Source organism: Myotis nattereri (assembly GCF_964212035.1).
Source record: "Myotis nattereri genome assembly, chromosome: 1".
Classification (NCBI taxonomy): domain Eukaryota; kingdom Metazoa; phylum Chordata; class Mammalia; order Chiroptera; family Vespertilionidae; genus Myotis; species Myotis nattereri.
The window spans coordinates 32,704,682-32,725,571 of NC_138075.1; the positions used below are offsets into that span (position 1 = coordinate 32,704,682).

Here is a 20,890-nt window from a genome sequence, read left to right on the forward strand (position 1 = left end):
GGGGACCCCCACCCTGATCCAGGACACCCTTCAGGGCAAACCAGCCGGCCCCACCCATGCACCAGGCCTCTACCTTATATAGTAAAAGGGTAATATGTCCCGCAGTGCCCAAACCCCCTGATCGCCCTGCGGCTCTGTGTGTGACAGGGGGCGGGGCCCCAACACCCTGATCGGCCCTGCTCTGTGCCTGATGGGGGGAGCTCCCCACCCCCCTCCCCCCTACAGGCCCTGCTCTGTGTGTGACAGGGGGCGGGGCCCCAACCCCCTGATCGGCCCTGCTCTGTGCCTGATAGGGGGGAGATCCCCACCCGCCCCCCCAACGGGCCCTGCTCTGTGTGTGATGGGGTAGAGCCATAACTGCCCCATCGGCCCTGCCCTGTGTGTGAGAGTGGCAGTGCCCCAACCCCCTGATCGGCCCTGCTCTGTGGGTGATAGAGGGCGGTGCCCCAACCCCGTGATGGGCCCTGCTCTGTGTGTGACGGGGGCAGTGCCCCAACCCCCTGATTGGCCCTGCTCTGTGCGTGACAGGGGGTGGCGCCGCAACCTCCCAATCTGCTCTGCTCTGTGCATGACAGGGCGGCGCCCCAACTCCCCAATCGGCCCTGCTCTGAGCCCGACCAGGGGCTGCACCTAGGGATTGGGCCTGCCCTCTGCCACCCGGGAGCAGGCCTAAGCCAGCAGGTCGTTATCTTCCGAGGGGTCCCAGACTGCGAGAGGGCACAGGCCGGGCTGAGGGGTCCCCCCCTTCCCCCCGAGTGCACAAATTTTTGTGCACCGGGCCTCCAATATACATATATATATATATATATATATATATATATATATATATATTATAAATTACTACTATATAATATACTAGAGGCCTGATGAATGAAATTCATGCAAGGGCTCGGCCCTTGTAGTTGTGGCAGCTTGCCTCGGCCCTCGCAGCCCCAGTGTCACCTGAAGGTCGTCTGGAAGGATGTCTGGAAGGTCATTAGATGTCCAGGCAATTAGCATATTAGGCTTTTATTATTATAGATATAGTTTGTTATGACTTTTGGCATAGTTTACGAGTGTTGCAGTTCTAGCTTTACATTATTGTTAGCTAATGTAATTATTAGTCACCATTTTGTGTGTCAGGTAATAGACAGCATTAGTTTTCTCCAGTAAGGGTAGGGAGATGTTATACAACTAAGTTAAATACCAAATGACTCAAACCTCTCTCTAGGAATTATATTAAGTGCATTCTTTTTATGTACCGTGTTGAAATTATTTTAGTGCAGTTGTTATATAACATGTCTTTGCCACTAGCCTCTGAGGAAGGGACAAATGAATCATTTAATTGTTATAGTACAGGAGTAAGAAGTAGGAGTTGTCCATATGGGGCCATGGATGACTTGTTCAGTAGCCTGGCTTTACCATGAGGAGTGCGTTCCATGGTTCTGTGTCCACAGCTATGATGGAGATACCACCACCCACCTCACTTACTTAGCTGGGGATGAAAAGTGCCCACCTAGCACCTGCATAAGATAAGCAGTAATAAGTGTTAGCAAATAATGTAGGCAATAGTGGTTATAATCGATTTCTTTCTTTACCTGTTAGAAACTGCAAGAAGTAGGTCATGCCAGGCACCATTTCTAATCTTAGTATTTGCTTACCATTTGGTACGTACCGTTGTCTTTAAATATAGATGAAAATGGAACCACAGTTGGAGAGTAATTTGGGTGAGTAAAATATTTCTACATACATACACACTGAAGGCAAAGACAAAAATATAATGTGGACTTTGGGGAAAGTGTAAGCCATGAATGAATCCACATGCTCAGACTACGTCATAGCATGAGGAGGTGTTTGTATCTAACCTGCTGTTTTGTTCTGAGCTGCCTTGATTGATTCATTTTCAAACTCTCACTAGAATAAATCTACAGAAATGGTTATTGAGACACCTACTTTTGAATGAAATTCTAGTGCTTCCCACACAGTTTTTTTTCAGTTTACTGGAAAAAGGTAGGATTATGCAGATGGTTGGATTTTACAAACTGAACTTTTTAAAAATGATATTTTTACTTGTGTAATTTCTGCTGTTATTATCTGACTGTTTGTTATATTTTATGTTTCTTCCAGGGCTTTGTGGTTTTCTACTCCCCACCCAGTTTCCCATCTATTTTATGGTTTTTTATGATAAAGCCTAAGAGGTGCCTGTCCGTTGGCTTGGGAAGATTGCTTTTGATTTGGGATTCATTTATAGTCTATGAAGTACTGAAAAGTCTCTTTTAGCTCCTTTACTAGTAGTGCCAAATAGCCATAGACATCTCTGTCTGACAGAGCAGAAGGCAGCAAGAGGGTGGAGAAAATAGAGCAAAATAGATAAATGTAAATATAGTTATGTTAGAAAAAGATACCTGTGTTTGTTCATTGCCCATTGCCTCAGATGGCACTTCATGCCTTGCTCCTGGCTAGTCCCTGAGTGAAGGAGAGGAACACGTGATGGCATGAACTGGAGGCTTTCTCTCAATTTTACTTTTCATAGTCTTGAGACCTTCAAGCATTCTCTTTTTCTCTTGTGTTTGCATTCTTTCTCATTGCTTTATGTCTTGAACTTTCTTGAGGAAATCTGCACTTTCCTAATTTCTTCTGGGGTATGTCTGAGATATAGAAACATCTATTAAGGGAAGGAGCTATATTATCATAGAATTTCTATATAGGAAAATAGCCAATATTAAAAATTTGTATCGATATCAAAGGGAACTATGGTTTTGTAGGGTATCGCAGTAATTGCTAAGGAGTGGTAAATTAAACACAATTCTTGCTCTTGTATTGCTCAGAGTCTAATGGGACAGGAAAGAGTTAGCAACATAAATAAACATACTATTCCAAATTATGAGGATGCTTGAAATACAGTACAGAGAACCATGTGAGATTTATAAAAAAGGGGAGAGGGAGTGAAACTAATTTAGGTTGGAAGAATATAGGTTAAAGCAATAGAGAAAGCAATAGAATTGGGACATAAAATCTTGTTAGAAACAGAAACTCCCCAAGCCTTGGCCACATTTATTTTGTTTGATTTTGTGAACATATATTTATGTTATAAATATATACTATGTTAATATTTATATTCCATTTAAAGGATATGCCATATTTATCAATCTCCTATTATTGGATATTTAAGATCTCTAATGATTATATTAAGGTAAACATTGAGAATGGCATTTTCCAGGTCAAAGGGCATGCATATTGTTTTTATCTTATATGATTTTAAAAGTTTACTTCTTTTAAAAGGTCAAATGAGCTATAACAAACATAAGTTTACATGTGTCCTTTATTATAGTAACATTGCTAATATCAAGCATTCATCTTTTTAATTTTTATGAATTTAATAGGTCAATAGTCTTAGTATATTTAATTTTCACTCTTATCAATACACTAGAGGCCCAGTGCATGAAATTCGTGAATGGGTAGGGTCCCTAGGCCTGGCCAGTGATCAGGGCTGATCAGGGCCTTCCAGCTGCCAGTGGGACCTCCCTTCCTGGCTGCCAGCTGCTGGTTGTGGGCTGAGGCCTGCCTTCATTCCGCGCTGCCCTCTGGTGGTCAGCACATGCCATAGTGAGTGATGGAACTCCTGGTCTCCTGGTCAAACTCCTGAGGGGATACTTTGTATTTTAGCCTTTTATGTATATACTAGGGGCCCGGTGCACGAAATTCGTGCACTGGGTGTGTGTGTGTGTGTGTGTGTGTGTGTGTGTGTGTGTGGGAGTGTCCCTCAGCCCAGCCTGCCCCCTCTCACATACTGGGAGCCCTCAGGCATTGACCCCCATCACCCTCCAATCGCAGGATCGGCCCCTTGCCCAGGCCTGACGCCTCCGACAGAGGCGTCAGGCCTGGGCAGGGGACCCTCATTTCCCCCCATCACTGGCTCTGCCCCTTGCCCAGGCCTGATGCCTCGGCCAGAGGCGTAGACCCCCATCACCCTCCGATCGCCTGATCGGCCCCTTGCCCAGGCCTGACGCCTCCGCCAGAGTTGTCAGGCTTGGGCAGGGGACCCCAATCTCCCCCCAATCACTGGCTCTGACCCCCGCCCAGGCCTGAGGCCTCTGGCCCAGGAATCATGCCTGGGCAGGGGACTCCCATCTCCCTCTGATCGCTTGCTCCACCCCTCGCCCAAGCCTGACGCCTCTGACCCAGGCTTCAGCCTGGGCAAGGGGACCATCATATCCCTCCAATCCCCGGCTCCGCCCCCTGCCCAGGCCTGATGCCTCGGCCAGAGGAGTTGACCCTCATCACCCTCTGATCACCAATCACCGGATCGGCCCCTTGCCCAGGCCTAACGCCTCTGGCCAGCTCCCTGCGATCTCCCGCTCTGCCCCTGCCTAGGCCTAACGCCTCTGGCCAAGGCATTAGGCCTGGGCAGGGGACTCCCAGCTCCCTGCGATCTCCCACTCTGCCCCTGCCCAGGCCTAACGCCTCTGGCCGAGGCATTAGGCCTGGGCAGGGGACCCCCAGCTCCCCGCGGTTGCAGGCTCCGCCCCTACCCAGGCCTAACGCCTCTGGCCGAGGCGTCCGGCCCGGGCAGCGGGGACCCGCAGATGCAGCGGCCCGCGATCATAGGCTCCACTTTAGGCCCAGGCAAGGGACCCCTAGCTCCCGGGACTGCCAGCTTCGACCGAGCCCAGCTCCCATCGCTGGCTCCACCCCTACTTCCTGCTATCACTGGCCAGGGCTGCATAGGTGCCTGATTCTCCGATCATGACTGGGGGGCAGGGCAAAGGCGGCCCCAGGGCCGCCTTTGCCCTGCCCCCCAGCTCTTAGCTCCCCCCTGGGTTTCCGATCACTGTCAGTGGCAGGGGGCTTCTTCCTGCTTTCTATTTCGCCTCCCTGCATTGTGCCTACATATGCAAATTAGCCGCCATCTTTGTTGGCAGTTAACTGCCATCTTATTTGGCAGTTAATTTGCATATAGCCCTGATTAGCCAATGAAAAGGGTAGCACCATACACCAATTACCATTTTTCTCTTTTATTATTGTAGACTAGAGTCCCGGTGCACAAAAATTTGTGCACTTGGGGGGGAGTGGGGTCCCTCAGCCCGGCCTGTGCCCTCTTGCAGTCTGGGACCCCTCGCGAGATAAAGATCTGCTGGCTTAGGCCTGCTCCCGGGTGGCAGAGGACAGGGCCAATCCCTAGGTGCAGCCCCTGGTCGGGCTCAGAGCAGGGCTGATTGGGGAGTTGGGGTACCGCCCCCTGTCACACTCAAGGCAGGGTCGATGGGGAGGTTGCGGTGCCACCCCCTGTCACGCACAGAGCAGGGCGGATAGGGAGGTTGTGGCCCCGCCCCCTGTCACACACAGAGCCGCAGGGGGATCAGGGGGTTTGGGCGCTTCTCCCTGTCACACTGATCCCCGTGCCGGGAGGCCTCGCGGCTCCGCTGATCCCGGTGCTGGGAGGCATATTACCCTTTTACTATATAGGATAGAGGCCTGGTGCATGGGTGTGGCTGACTGGTTTGCCCTGAAGGGTGTCCTGGCTCAGGGTGGGGGTCCCCACTGGGGTGCCTGGACAGCCTGGGTGAGGGGATGATGGCTGTTTGCAGCTGGTCACACACCCTTCAGGGTGGGGGTCCCCACTGGGGTGCCTGGCCAGTCTGCGTGAGGGGCTGAGGGCTGTTTTCAGGCTGACTGAAGCTCCCTACTGATCCTTTTTTTCTTTTTTTTATTCTGGGCCAGCTGTAGCTCTGGCTCCAGCTCTGAGGCTTCTGCTGCTGAAAGAAGGTATCTGGTTTGTTTTGGTTCTATAATTGAAACAATGTATAACTCCAGCTCTGAGATCCCTGGCTCGCTGAAAGCAGGTTTCTGGGGTTTTGTTTAGCTTCTATATTTGTTACAATGTTTCTTAAACTGCAGGCTCAGTGGCTGGCAAAGCAGGTGGGGGATGTTGGTTTCCTCCGTCACTGAAGCAAGCAAGCCTCATGTTAGTTTCAAGCTGCCTGGCTGGCTGTAGGCCGCCATCTTGGCTGGCAGTTAATTTGCATATCTCGCTGATTAGCCAATGGGAAGGGTAGAGGTCGTACGCCAATTACCATGTTTCTCTTTTATTAGATAGGATAGATAAGTACTGTAATTATCCCCAATTTATTATTATAGAATTTGGGCTCTAAGAGATTACATGACTTGCCTTAGGTCACACACAATAAAACTTGGATTTGGACCAGGTCTGCATTACAGAGAAAATGATCTTTATTAGTTACTATGATTCTTTTTTTTTTTTTAATGTATTTTATTGATTTTTTACAGAGAGGAAGGGTGAGGGATAGAGAGTTAGAAACATCGATGAGAGAGAAACATCGATCAGCTGCCTCCTGCACACTCCCCACTGGGGATGTGCCCGCAACCAAGGTACATGCCCTTGACTGGAATCGAACCTGGGACCCTTGAGTCCGCAGGCCGACGCTCTATCCACTGAGCCAAACTGGTTAGGGCAGTTACTATGATTCTTATTGCATATTATTATCTGGTGGACAAGTATCTCCTTATCACACCTTAATTATTCCTGTTTTTTCACATGTTTATTTTTTCAAATAAAGTTTCTTTTCCCTTCCCAATCATCATCTTCCTACACATTGAAAATAAGTCCCACTAGTTTTTTAGTGGAATTGCACTCTCATAATCTCAGAGTTAAACATACAGCAAAGGCCATCAGAAAACTTATACAGGTTGGCTGCTCAGATGAAATATGACAGGCTCGTGTGAAGGAATTCAAGACCTTGGGCATAACTTTTCTAATGCTGAGTTAGAGGTTCCACTCCTAGAACCCAATGTGAAGATCAGAGGATTGCATACCTTGGGTACAAACTGGAGGTAATATAGGTGAGGTATGATGAACAAAATGCTAGATCAACAGTAAGGAGACAAGTTCTAGTCTCCCAGTCTAGTTGCCATATTCAATCACTTAAACTCAGTCTCAGAATTTATATTCTTTCATGATCTTTACATTTCTAAGATTCAAATTTAAATGTATATTTGGGAAGATTTTGTGAGAAGTACACAGGAAAAGTCAGAAGATGGAGTCTGAACTAATAGTTTAATATTATAATCTTGTATCAAACTTTATCTTGATAATAAATGAGAAATTAATGGAAAGCAGCCTTTCCAGGGGGAACCTGTCATTATTAGAAGAGAAGCAAACCAGCACAGCCCCCAAGTTATACCTAGTGGTTTCGATTAAGATCCCTCTTTTCAAATGGCACAACTTAAAACTCCAGTCCATTCAAAGAGACTTACATGTTTAATCTGACAGTTATTGCTTGGCTTTAGAGTGCCTTCTAAAGTAGAAAAATCAATGGTCTCATAATTTTCGCATGTTTTTAATGACTCATACATTTCAGTAAATTACAGAGCACAGTACAATTAGAAGTAATTCATTCATTCAACCATTCTCAAGATAATTGAGAACCGTTTTTTCCATATGATAAGGAAGCAAATAAAACTAGAACCCCAAGCCAACATCCTTTTTACTGTAAATGGTAATACTTTATTATCATTTAAATCTTCTGTTAGAAGAGTTTTGATTTAATAATGGCTTATTAACTTCATAATAAATATTGTGTGGTTAAAGGAAAGGAAACATCATTTTTAAAAGGAGGTAAAAATTCTCTATGTTGAGAGCTGAGGCCTGACAGGAAGTTTGGTCACGAATTCATAAATATTTAGATAGATATTGATGGACAGGTTAGAACTTAAAGATCTGTTTCTTGTTCCAGTATTTGATAATAAATTTTGATTAAGTCCTTACTTACAGTACATTGTTCCAGGCTCTGGGATGACAATGATGAAGCAGACAATTCCTGTCACATAGGACGTGCAATCTAGCAAGATAGATGAAGCCAATTTTTCTTCCTTTGACCTACTGATACTGTTTTACCTCCATTATATACTTTTTGTAAATATTCATTTTCATTTTCTATTTCTTTCAAAATTGGAATGAATTCAACCTAAGAAAAAAAATATTGAAATTCCTGTTGTGCTGTATTTGAACCTAGGAAAGGGAAATGTGTTTGCTATTCCACTGCAATACTAGATACCTAGTACTGTGATTTCACAAATAGGCATAAAGGTGCTGACAATCCTAGGAAAGGTATACTTTAAGTCACTCAGCTATTTGGCCTTTCTCAATATGTTGCTCAGATCTCATTGATATAATAATATAGTTTATTGTTGTTGTTAAAATATCTTACTCATCCAATAGACTAGAGACTTTGAAGGTAGTGGCTGTGTAGTTATGTGTGTGTGTCTGTATCCAAAAGACAGCATATTTCTGGCATTCATAGGTGATCAATGAATCAATGAACCAATGAAATAGTACTAAGCAATGATAGAACTGTTTGAGAGCACTTTGCAAACCTCTGTGAACTTAGGGAAGGAGTTACTTCCTTTTCTTTGATACTGGTGCCTCAGTTTGTTAGATTAGGTAGAATTTACAAACCTAATGTAAATAAAGGATTTTTTAAAGGGAAAACAATTGTATAGTTTATTCAGTTGAAAAGCATTACCAAGGGCCAAACTCTTTGTCTAAATGAAAATTTTAACACAGTTTTGTAGTGTTCTGGGCGTTTAAGATGAAGCTAGAATATTTTATAGAGAACTCTGTTATAAATTACAAGGTTGCAAATTGATTTCCCAGAGCAGAGTTTTTTGGGCCAAAGCCCTTGGCTTTGTGCTAGAGGCTAATGCCTCAGGTCAGAGGTTTGGCTTTCAATCTTCTTGGGAGCAGAAGGACAAACCACAGTTGTCCCTGGTGAGATTCAGCTAATCTTCCTGTCAAGCTGGCACATGTAAATCCAAGGCACACAGACAGTTCTGCTACTGAGAGGCTTTCTCAAGGGGTTTTTGCTTTATGGAAAGTAACACAGGGAACCGGTGCTAATGGCACCAAATGCAGTGTCCTGTTGTCACCTGATGTTTGGGGGGTTGGTTATTTGGAGGGCTATTAACTCTCTCAAAGGGAAGGACAAAACTTCTAGCTTTGGCTAGTGCAAATTTTAGCTTTAAAAAATATTTTGAGATAATTTTACATTCACAAGCAGTAATAAGAATATAAAGAGACTCTATATATCCTTTGCCCAATTTCTCTCAGCTAGGAATTTGACATCATAGGAATCATCAACCTTATTCAGATTTCACCAGTTTCATGTGTACACATTTCTCTTCCTCTCCTCTCCTCTCCTCTCCTCTCCTCTCCTCTCCTCTCCTCTCCTCTCCTCTCCTCTTCTCTCCTCTCCCCTCCTCACCCCTCCCCTCCCCTCCCCTCCCCTCCCGTCCCCTCCCCTCCCCTCCCCTTCCCTCCCCTTCTACATAACTGTCACCACTCAAGTTATTTTTATTTTTTTTAAATATATTTTTTGATTTTTCACAGAGAGGAAGGGAGAGAGATAGAGAGAGTTAGAAACATCGATGAGAGAGACACATCGATCAGCTGCCTCTTGCACATCCCCCACCGGGAATGTGCCCGCAACCCAGGTACATGCCCTTGACCGGAATCGAACCCGGGACCTCTCAGTCCGCAGGCTGACGCTCTATCCACTGAGCCAAACCGGTTTCAGCACCACTCAAGTTATTAAAGAACATTTCCATCACCAGGATCTCCTGTGTCATCATCTACTGCCCAAACCACCTCCCTCTTCACCCACCTTCCTACATCCTGGCAACCACTAATCTCTCCTCAATCTCTTTAATTTTGTCATTTAAAAAATGTTATATAAATATAATCATGCAAAGTTTTGAGATTAGCTTTTTTTCATTGAGCATAATTTCCTAGAGATTCACCCACATTATTGCCTGTAGTAAGTTTGTTCCTTTTTATTGCTGAGTAGTATGCCATGGCATAGATGTACTACAGTTTGTTCAACCATTTACCTGCCGAAGGAAATTTATGTTGTTCCCAGTTTGGGACTATTACAAACAGAGCAGCTGTAAACATTCAGGTGTAAGTTTCTACGTGAACATAAATTTTCATTTCTCTGGGATAAATGCCCAAGAGCGCAATTGCTGGGTCATCTGGTAAGCACACAGTTTTGTAAGGAACTATCATACTCCTTTTCCAGAGTGGATGTACAATTTATATACGTGGCATATGAGCAATCTAATTTCTCTGCATCCTCACTTCATTTAGGGTTGTCGCTATTTTTTATTTTAGGTGGGCAGTGATCTCACTGTCTGTTTAATTTGAAAGGGTTAATGATGTTAACATATTTTCTTGTGCTTATTTTTCACCTTGTATATTATTTTCAGTGAAACATCCTTGAAAGATCAGTCTGAGGCTGAAAACCAGGTGACACAGGCTTTATTAGAGGAAAGACCTGCCGGGCTGCCTCGCAAAAGGAGAGCAGTAGCCCGTGCAGTGGTTAGAACTCTTTTTTTAAAAGGAGAATGAGGAAGGCATAAGGGCTTGGGGTACTTGGCGAGAGCTGGTTGGTTAGTCAATGTATATGTCCATACAAGGTGTTCCTTCTGAGTTGGGACCATATCACATTTACAGTAAGTCATCGCCATTCCTGGGACGGGTGAGTTTAGTAATTACATTCCAGGGAAAGGTGAGTCTATCAATCCTTCCATGTCTTTTGCCCATGTTCTGAATGGATATTTTTAATGTGAAGTTTTAAGAGCTCTTATATATTTTAGATCTTTGTCTTTTGTTGAATATATGATTTGCAAGTTTTTTTTTTCAGTTTGTAGTTTATCTTTTCATTCTCTTCAAGTTTTATAAACTTACATTTTATTTTTAAATCCATGATGCATTTTTAAAAATATATATTTTTATTGATTTTAGAGAGAGGAAGGTAGAGGAAGAGAGAGAGAGAGAAACATCAATGATGAGAACCATTGATAGGCTGCTTCCTGCACACCCTCTACTAGCGATCGAAACTGCAACACAGGCATGTGCCATGACCGGGAATTGAACCGTGACCTCCTGGTTCATAGGTTGACACTCAATGGCTGAACCACACCAGCCGGGCAAATCCACAATGCATGTTGAGTTTATTTTTGTATAAGGTGTGAGGTTTAGGTTGAATTTTTTTTTTTCCCAGTGTATGTCCAATTTCTCCAGCACCCTTTCTTGAAAATGCTGTATTTCCCCGACAATACTATACAGTCTTTATTATTATAGCTACATAGTATGTCATAAGATTGGGTAGGGTGATTCCTAGTACTTTGTTTCTTTATCAATGGTCTTTGCTACTCTAGATCTTACCATATATCTTCTGATATAAATTTTAGAATAAGCTTTCTGTCTATGTCTATAGCAAAAATTGCTGGGATTTTGATAGAAATTGCATAAAATTCACACATCAATTTGGTGAAAATTGACATATTTACTATGTTGGGTCTTGCAATTAATTAAAATGATATATTTCTCCATTCAGTTAGGTGTTGTGTGATTACTTTCATCAGTATTTTGTATTTTTAAGATACATATCCTGTCTATGTTCTGTTAGATTTATACCCAAGTACTTCATTTTGTGAATTATAAATGGAATTTTGTTTTAAATTTTGATTTCCATATGTTCATCATTACATTTCAGGTTTTTGAATATTTCTTTGGCATTAAGCTCTCATCTATTGCCTTTCCTTAGAGTTAGCACTCTCACCTCCAGCAAAATTTCTATCAACCTTCTGTCTTTGATTTGCCATGGGCAGAAACCAGGTCATAGCTGCAGGATCTGGGACTCTGGAAGGGTTGCTTGCAGCATTAAGTGACATTTGAGAGTGTCTTTTACATGAAAATTCTACATGCTCTGTGACAGTCTTTTCTCCTATTCACAGGCATTATTACTTACTCTGTTACTTATGGCTATTTTCTGGATGATAAGAATTACGATAGGTTTGATTTATGACTAGTGTTACTGACATGTTTAGTTTCTCAGTTATGATGACAGTGGTGACAAATATTAATGTAGGTAATACACAAACCAAAATTCATTTATGGCTAATTTCTTCCAAATGCTTTAAATAATGTTAATGGAGCATGCTATATCAAAAAGATGATGGTTTGGTTTCTAGGATATTAAAGAATACTAATGACCTTTAAAGGTATTTATATATACCTAATAATAGACAAACATGGTAATTGACCATACTTTCACTACACCCCCATTGGCTAATCAGCACAATATGCAAATTAACCACCAACAAAGATGGTGGCTAATTTGCATACTGCAGGCAGGGCGGGTCAGCGCCATCCTGCCTGCCCCGCCGCCATCCGGGACTGCTATTTGCCACCCGGGGTGGTGGGGTGGGACAGCACCATCCCATCTGCCCTGCCACCATCCAGGCCTGCTATCTGAGACCCGGGACAGTGGGCATCCCGTGTGTGACCTGACCCAGGGCAGCCGGGTGGGGCAAGTGCGATCTGCCGGCCCACCTGTCCGCTGTCTGGGTGTCCTGTGTGCGACCTGACCCAGGGCGGTGGGGCGGGACAGTGTGGCTCCTCTGTCACCCTAGCTTCCTCATCACAGCTCCCTTGGGGGCCTAAGCCTTTAGTCGGCATCCCCCGAAGGCTCCCTGGCTACCAGAAGGATGTTTGACTGCAAGCTTAGGCCTGATCCCCCAGGGAGTGGGCCTAAGTCTACAGGTGGACATCCCCAAAGGGGTCCTGGACTGCAAATGGGTGCAGGCTGGGCTGAGGGACATCCTCCCGCCCCGAGTGCACAAATTTTTGTGCATCAGGCCTCTAGAGTGTATATATATATATATATATATATATATATATATATATATATATATATTTAACTTTTGTCAATATAGCCAAGTAATTGAAGTACCAATTCACTTCCACCCACAATGTATGTGAGGAACTCATTCTTTTAAAGGAGCTGGGAAACCTCATTTGTCTTAGGTAACTGTAAAAAAATCATGGTCAGGTTATTTCCAATATTATTTCCACTCTGGATAATTAATCAAATATATTTTAAAATATATTTCTAATTTTAGAAAATATTTCTAATATTTTTGATAAATAAGAAATGTATTCTTATTTAGTCAAATATATGCATATTAAAAAGCACAAAAATAAGATTGAGAATGGAGAACAATAGAAAATCTAAATGTTCAGAGCCCTCACTTTGGAAAGTTAGTGACCCCAAACATCTGCAGCTTTATTTAACAAGTTAAAAAATGGTAACAATTTTTTTCCATTAGTCACAATACTGCAAAACCAGGACCATGAACAACTTGATAGAATTGGTTCTCTATAATTTTAAACAAAAAATCTTAAGCCTTACTTTTGTACATGGGGTCCATTCACAGGAAATTTATCTCTAAAGTGAAACACATGAATTTTAATCTATAATCTCTCACTGGTCTAAATATGACCTTTCAGTTTAAATAAAGGATGTTAATGTACTTTGGTTTTATTTCATTTCATTGTTTCTGAGTTAATTCCTTGGAGGTTTTGATAACCCCAGAAGTTGGAAGACATATATTCAAACAGCTGACTCTCCCTTGGTGCACATGGCTATGGGGTTAAGGCTTTTTAAAATTTTATTTATTTATTTTTAAATAAGGTGAGCTTTCTTTTCTTCCCATTAAATGAATGAGAATTGAATGCCTGTAGAGAACTTTACTTCATTTATTGGTATTCTTTGAGTACTTCATTCCCAGGAAGGGTTGTAAAAATGTTTGATATTTAAATGTCATTTGCCTGCCTCTTCCCATGGATTTTTACTAACTTAATACCAACCCATTGGATTGGTGAGGAGACATTAATCAGCAGTACATAACTTAATTGCACCAAAAGAATCAATAATTTTGAAGAATGTCAGTGGTAGCTGCATTGCCTAGCAAAATGTTGTTAATGCATATATTCCTTTGTCCCAAGAAAGAAAACAGGGGAATCTTTTTCACTTATTAGCAATTGTTACTAAAAATAGCTGACACTTTATTATTCCTGATTATAGATAATCAATACAATAATTTACTTTAGAGCAGTAATGGACCTCAAGAGGGAGCCTTGTTTAGTTGACTACTTTTAGGCACTTAAAGTAAAATTATCCCTATCAGCCCCATTTTCACATTAGGAATTGGTTATAGGTTGATTAAAACTGACCAGTCTGTGGTCATTGAACTAGGGCACAGTGGCAGGAGACTACCTCTGGTAAGACTAAAACTCTCCAGCTCTCTATGTCATTACACTATATAAATCTACTTCTCTTTCACATAAAATTGCCTTTTCTCTTCAAATGCCAAATGGAGATTTTGTGAGGATTATTAAAAATACTAGGATACTCTCATACACTACTGGTATGAGTGTAATTTGATATACCTGTTCTGAAAAGCGATTTGTCAAGAGATTTTAAATGATTTTATAGTATTTTACCCATTAATTTTACTTCTAAAAAACCTATCCTCAAACAATTAGTTATCAATATAGGGTACTTATTACAACTTGATTTATGAAAGGGAAAACTAAAAATCTTAATATCCAGTTATAATGCAGTGGTTAAATGAATTGTGTTCAATTATATAATGGACTATTATGCAGTGATTCTAATTATATTTTTAAGTCACTAGGTCGTGTCATGGGAAATGATTTAATGTGATATCGGGTGGCTATGGCAGGAAATCAACCTTTAGAGATTTAAATTTTATGAAAATGGTATATAAATATGTATAAATAATGCAGAAAATTTATTTTCTTCTTTATGTTTTTTTATTTCCTATATGGAGTATAATGGTTGTTAAAATACATTTTTAAGTATATTTAAAGAATGAATAAGAGATGAGAAAGCCTTCTTCTTTTGCCTTTCTCCAGACAAACAATTTCTAGAGGATCTTGATTCAACTCCTTGGCCTCTAATTAAAGTAATTATGCTCAGTCTTCTAAGCTTTCTCTAAATTACTAATACCACAATGGATGAAAGTGATGGGGGAAGGGAATTAAGGAGAGTGAGATTTACCAAATGTTTACTCTATACTAGTATCTAGCTAAGGTCCTTTTTATAAATATACTAAAACTCATATTTCTAATAAGATGACTTCCTTTTGGCAAATATTAATAGCATAAATAAATGATTTACCAATGAATAGTTATGTCTTTACTGACACTCTAAAACATAATACATTTATTGGAGCTAAAATTAAAGGGTTTAGGAATGAAAACAAATTTGCAAAGAAATCTAGGCAGTTTTGTGGTGGTGGTGACATTCGTGATTTCTTAATAAGTAAACTTAGTTTGATTAATTAGACACTAAATGATTTTCAGAAATCACCATTTATATTTTTGTACTATTTAAAGAACCAGAAAACATCAGAAAGTGCCAGATGTTCTATTTTATTCCTGGTTGTGCTTCATTGAGGAGCATGGCTTAAGAGTGGGCAGTCAAGAGTTTTGGGTTTTGCTGGTAATTTATGGAGAGGCCTCGAGCAGATCTCATAACCTTTATGCTATACATTTGCTTCATTTGTAAAATGGGGCATTAGGCTAGGAAGAGTGATTTTTTAAAGCCTTTCCTGAGTGGAAGCTCCAGCAAGGCAGGCACTCTGAAGTTTTTGCTCTTGGATCTGGGTGGCCTGCATAGTAGCCAGCATGTAACTAACACAGGACTAGCACTTGTTAGCTATGAGTTAGATGAATGGCTGGATGTGCCCCTGTGGACCCCTGCCTGGGAGTCTACCGTCCCATCAGAGCTTCATTCAGCATAATTCAACTTGTATCAGCTTTATCTATTAGGCATAAGGAATATTTCATTATAAAAACCAAAGAATGACTTTACTGCTGAAAGTAAAAAATTTGAAATCCTTAGGCTGAAATCCTTTCAACTCTGATAATTCAATGTTACTATTGTGTGCTATTATTTAAAAAAAATGGAGATCACAACACTCTTATTCTCGTTTTCCCTTTCTATGCGTTACCAATTCTATGATAGAGCTGTTTATAAATTGAACTTATGGCAAAGAGAGGGATGGTCTGTGCTTTGTGGATGAATCAGAGGTGACTAGGCAGAGAAGGGGATGATGGGATATGACAGGCTGAAGGAACAGCGTGTAGGAAGGCAATCATGAGAGGGTATGGCAGGTTCAGAGAGCGAGAAACACTGTGTGGCTGGATGCAGGGTTGGAGCAGGGTAGTAAGAGATGTGGCTGACGGAGGCTCCCATCGTAAAGAGCTTGCGTGCTTGGTTAGGACTTTGGCTTTACCTGGGGAAGCAGGCCATTGGATATTTTAAGAGAGCAAGGTAAAATGATCATTTTGTGTTGTACTAAGTGTTCTCTAGTTGCAGTGTTGACCGTTAGATCTTTGGAGCCAGAAGGATGTCTGTTAAGATACCTCTTGATCTTAGGTTTAATGGGACTGGTATCATAAATAATTTCAAAAGAGTTTTCTTTTCCCGACCATGTCCTCCCACCCCCCACCCCAGGAATTTATTTGCAGAATTCTAAAAATGATTCCTTATATGCATGCAGCCATAGCTCTTCCAAAGAGAAAACATATTGTCTTAATTAAGAATCAATTTTAATTTATAAGTATCTTGATATGAAGAGGGGATAAATAATCAACACTAGAGACAAATAAAAGTCACTTTAACTTAAATATTTTCTACTGAAATGTAATTTCATTTGTTTATAACTATGAGATACCCATTAGGTAACTTACAAGAGATTGGCTATGACATTCAAAGCCAAGTGCATTGAATTGGGATTAATGGGCCAGGTCTTAGTGACACCTTGAATGATAATTTTATCACTTAAAACTAAATTTTTACTACCTAAGACATTTATTAGTGCCTTCATTTATAGAAAAAAATAATACTATACTCATATTTGGATGGCAGACACACCATGTAAGGCACATATGCTATCTAGGTATGGAGACAGAGGTGTGGCTCTGGTCTATTTAACATGAAGTTTTAACTTGTTGGTTTATGACATCTGGACTTTAGTATATACCACCAATCAAAATGATAAATCAGTGTCATAAATGAAGTAAAACATAAAGGAAAGATCCACTTAAATTAATAAAAATTCTCTTTGATATGCCACTAAACAGAGAATGTTGCTAACATTGGAAAATGTAATTTGCAGCATGAATCCTGAAAGAATTAAAATAACATAAAATGACTATTACCAAAATGAATCTAAGACAATGAAAATTCTGCAAAGTAAATGGAATAGAAGAACTATTCATTTTTCCATTAAGCTATTCAGTGTAATGTTAATGTGTGTGTACTTTAAAATTATTTTTACTTTTTTGCTTTCCTAGCATTCATTTTAGTTTCAACTTGAGAAAAATATTAACATTAGCTAGTCCTTGAAATAACTTTAGATTCATGCTGAAATATTTTCTTAATTGTGCCTAAATCTCATCAAACAGTCAAGATACATAGTTTAGAGAGGGGTAGAAAAGGAAAAATAGCAAATTGCTTTTGTAGGGAACTAAAGTGACAATAAACTTTGTAGGGAATACTCATTTTCAATAAGGTTAATAAAAACTATCATTTCTTTAGCCCTTGCCATGTGCAAGGCTAAACTGGGCTAAGCTTAAGCCCTTTCATTTAACTTTAGTAATGAGCCTATGAAATAAACACTATCAACCCATTTCACAGATGAAGTTTAGAGCGACTAAATACCTTGGGTTACAGAGGTGGTAAGTGATAGATTTGCACCCTGACCCATCCTCTGGAGCACAATCTTCTATGCTACCTCTAAGTCATAAGTAATGACTTCTAAGCAGCACATGTCCCATGTCACCTGACGATGCCCTGTCATTTTTTCTCATTGTGTTATAATTGTCTCTTTACATACCTAACTCCTCCTGCTACATGGTTATCTACTCCAAAGCAAATTCAGTGTCATATTTATTCTTCTAGTTCCAGGGACTTAATGCAGTGGTATACCCCATGGTAGCTATTGAATGAATAATGCTGTCAGAAGTCACTAAACATTAATATATTAAATAAAATATTACATTGTTATGAAAAGCAACTGATTTGGAAATGAAGTGCCAATTGCTTCTGAAGCTCTGCTAGGCATTCCTTTCCCTAAAGATGAGATTTCTTCAGAGAGCTAGGTTGGCTGAATTGCTGTTACCTATAGGAATTCAAAGGAGTATGAACCCCCCCGCCTCCCACACACACACAGATATACTATATATGTAAAATGATATATGCAGTTTTAAAAATGGTTAAGGGAAGGGATACTGACAGCATAATTTAATTAAGGTCTTGACATTTATGATGGACTTTTCTACACAGGGAAATAACCAACTGTTCATTGATATTGAGCTCCAAATAGAAGGAACAATCAGGGGATTATTTTAACCTTTAGGTAATTTTTAAAGGTTAAAATGCAATTAGTGTAGGAAAGAAAACTATTTTATAGGAAAACATTACTCAGTGTAACTTAATGGGTGATGGGGGATCAGCTTAGACTTCAGCTTGATGGATTGAAAGCCTAGCAAAGAAAATAATTTCTGATTATAAAAAATAGTTAACCAAGGGAATTGGGAGAAGGTTCTAAGCGAGCTTGCACATGTATCTTTAAATTGGGTAGTACTGACTTCTACATCCATATCTTGCTGGATGATGCCCTGGTTAAATATGAGGATAATGTCTATTTTAGTCTGGGTCTTTAATTGCCTTGTCTGAAAGCTGTCGGCAATCAAAGCTCCCTAACCCTGGCTCTTCTAAGGGATGCCTAGAGCTTGAATTCTGCTGCTGTCCTCAGCAGTCTTTAGGAGTCAAAGGCCAGAATGCAAGGGCTGCCAGCAAAGATGATGTGCCCACTTTACCGGCATTGACATTTGCAATTGCCCAAGCCCTACAGAAGGCTGGTGGATACACTTTTAACTTCCTGGGTATAAATTCATCTGCAAAATAAAACATTTGAGTGGAAAAATACACAGAAAAAGTGGAGTTATAGCAGCCAGTGATAGCAAATGAAGTCACAAGGGTGCTTTTGTTGATTTTGTTTTCTTATAACTGGTTTCTATAAATCCACCTCTGATGTAGAATATAGTACATTATCCTGAATTTTAATTTAGTTATAAAACATTCTAAAATAGAGACTAGACTAAAATGAATGTTAACGCCCTATTTTAGTTGGCCCTTGGGTGAAGTTATATTATTATTATTATTATTATTATTATTATTTTTCTGAGACTCTTCCTGACGACCTCCAGACTATGTTTCACTACGTGGTACTGTATTGAAAGAGTCCGTTGCTCATCAGCCCACCTCACCGGATTATTATTTGGTCCTTGAGAGCAGGACTGTGTCTTTGAACTCTTCCTTCCCAGTATCAAGTACAGTGTGTCACAGACTTTGTCATAGTCCATAAATATCTGTGGGATGACATTTTTTTTTCTGAAATAGCCCCTTTCTCATTTCTTCTCACTTATTCCTCTTTCACGTTCTTCAGGTTCTCTCCATCTGCCCGAAGGACATGAGAGCTGATATCTGTGTTCACCTAAACCGCAAGGTGTTCAATGAACACCCTGCCTTTCGGTTGGCCAGCGATGGGTGCCTGCGCGCCTTGGCGGTGGAATTCCAGACGATTCACTGCGCGCCCGGGGACCTCATCTACCACGCCGGGGAAAGCGTGGATGCCCTCTGCTTTGTGGTCTCAGGCTCCCTGGAAGTCATCCAGGATGATGAGGTGGTGGCTATTTTAGGTACTGTGAACTTTCTTAATGTAGTAGCAAATGCGTAACAGGTTTAGAGATTTTGCTTCTCAGGTTTCTTAAGAGAAATTTCCTTTGCTTGCTGACTTTGGAAACTGGGTCACTGATCAGACCATAAATCTTAGTGAAAACTAGTAATGCTGCTTCAGCAAGGAACGTTATATTGGTCTCAGCCTAATGGGCTACATGAGGGTTGGACTACACTTTCTTTGGCAACAATAGGATAGTACCTTTTAGACTAGAGCCTGACGGTGGCTGTACCTCCATGTTGGTAAGTGTGGAAATGGCTTGTGGAGTGATTGTCAGGTTAGTAATCTAGAATGGTGGTCTCAGAGGGGCAATAGAACCTGTCTAATTCAACACTTCCCTTGAGAGATGAGCAAAGTGAGGCCCAAAAATGTTTGGTGACTTGCCCAGCTAGTACATGAGTGAGGACTCGAGTACAGATCATCTTACTCTAAATCTTTTCACCTCATCACAGCGGACCTAAGTAGTGAGCTGAAAGTGATGAGGAAATAAATGAATTTGACCCACTATATTGGAGTAATCACAATGCAAGTAGATTTAGGCTTTTAAAACTGGTTTTGTCCATTCACAAACCAGGAAAATTATTTGGCTAATAATAAATTCATTCAAAAATTCAGAGACCTAGTAATTAGTTGCACTAACAAAAAAAGGCAGTGGCAATACATGTACATGACAAAACATTTTTTTAAATTACATGTTTGGGGACAGTGTAATATATGTATTGGTTGAACAAATGCTAAGTGATATTTTAGATTATTTTTTTTTTTTGCTCCGATATCAGCAGCAAGTTCATGAAGCCCACAGAGCTATAAAAGGAAGCAATAACAAAGTCAGAGGAGAATCATTTCTGGCTTTTTCCTCAAGTAAAATAAGTTAGAATTGCAGGATGTCAACTCCATTTTGATCACATTTTTCCTGGCTTGTGTCTCATGAAAAATGAGCTCAATTTTAAACTATTGGATTTTTTTAGCTTCTGAGGTCAACCTACCATCGCTTGAAAGCCACTTATTCTCGTTAATACCAGATTGACTGATGTGTTTTAGCAACTGCAAAAGCAAAATCCAGCACAGAAAGGAGGAGCGGATCTCAAAAAGCCCAGTTACCTGGCAGAGAGGAACTGAGCACTGAGAAACGGCGACCCTCCCAGGAGAACAGGTCCTCGGAACTGTGCAAGAGTTAGAGGCGATGGTGGAGTGGCAAACGGCTGAACACTGTTGT

The 20,890-nt window shown here is 40.9% G+C and overlaps 1 protein-coding gene across 1 annotated transcript in view; it reads left to right on the top strand.

Moving 5' to 3' along the window:
* The window catches only part of KCNH5 (potassium voltage-gated channel subfamily H member 5), a gene marked incomplete at its 5' end in the record, with an annotated part of 249,833 nt that overhangs the window by 160,875 nt on the left and 68,068 nt on the right, over nucleotides 1-20,890 (top strand). Inside the window, one exon of the mRNA XM_081093539.1 lies at nucleotides 19,384-19,636. Within this exon, the coding sequence (XP_080949665.1) occupies nucleotides 19,384-19,636 (253 nt within the window). The remainder of the gene's footprint in view (nucleotides 1-19,383; nucleotides 19,637-20,890) is intronic.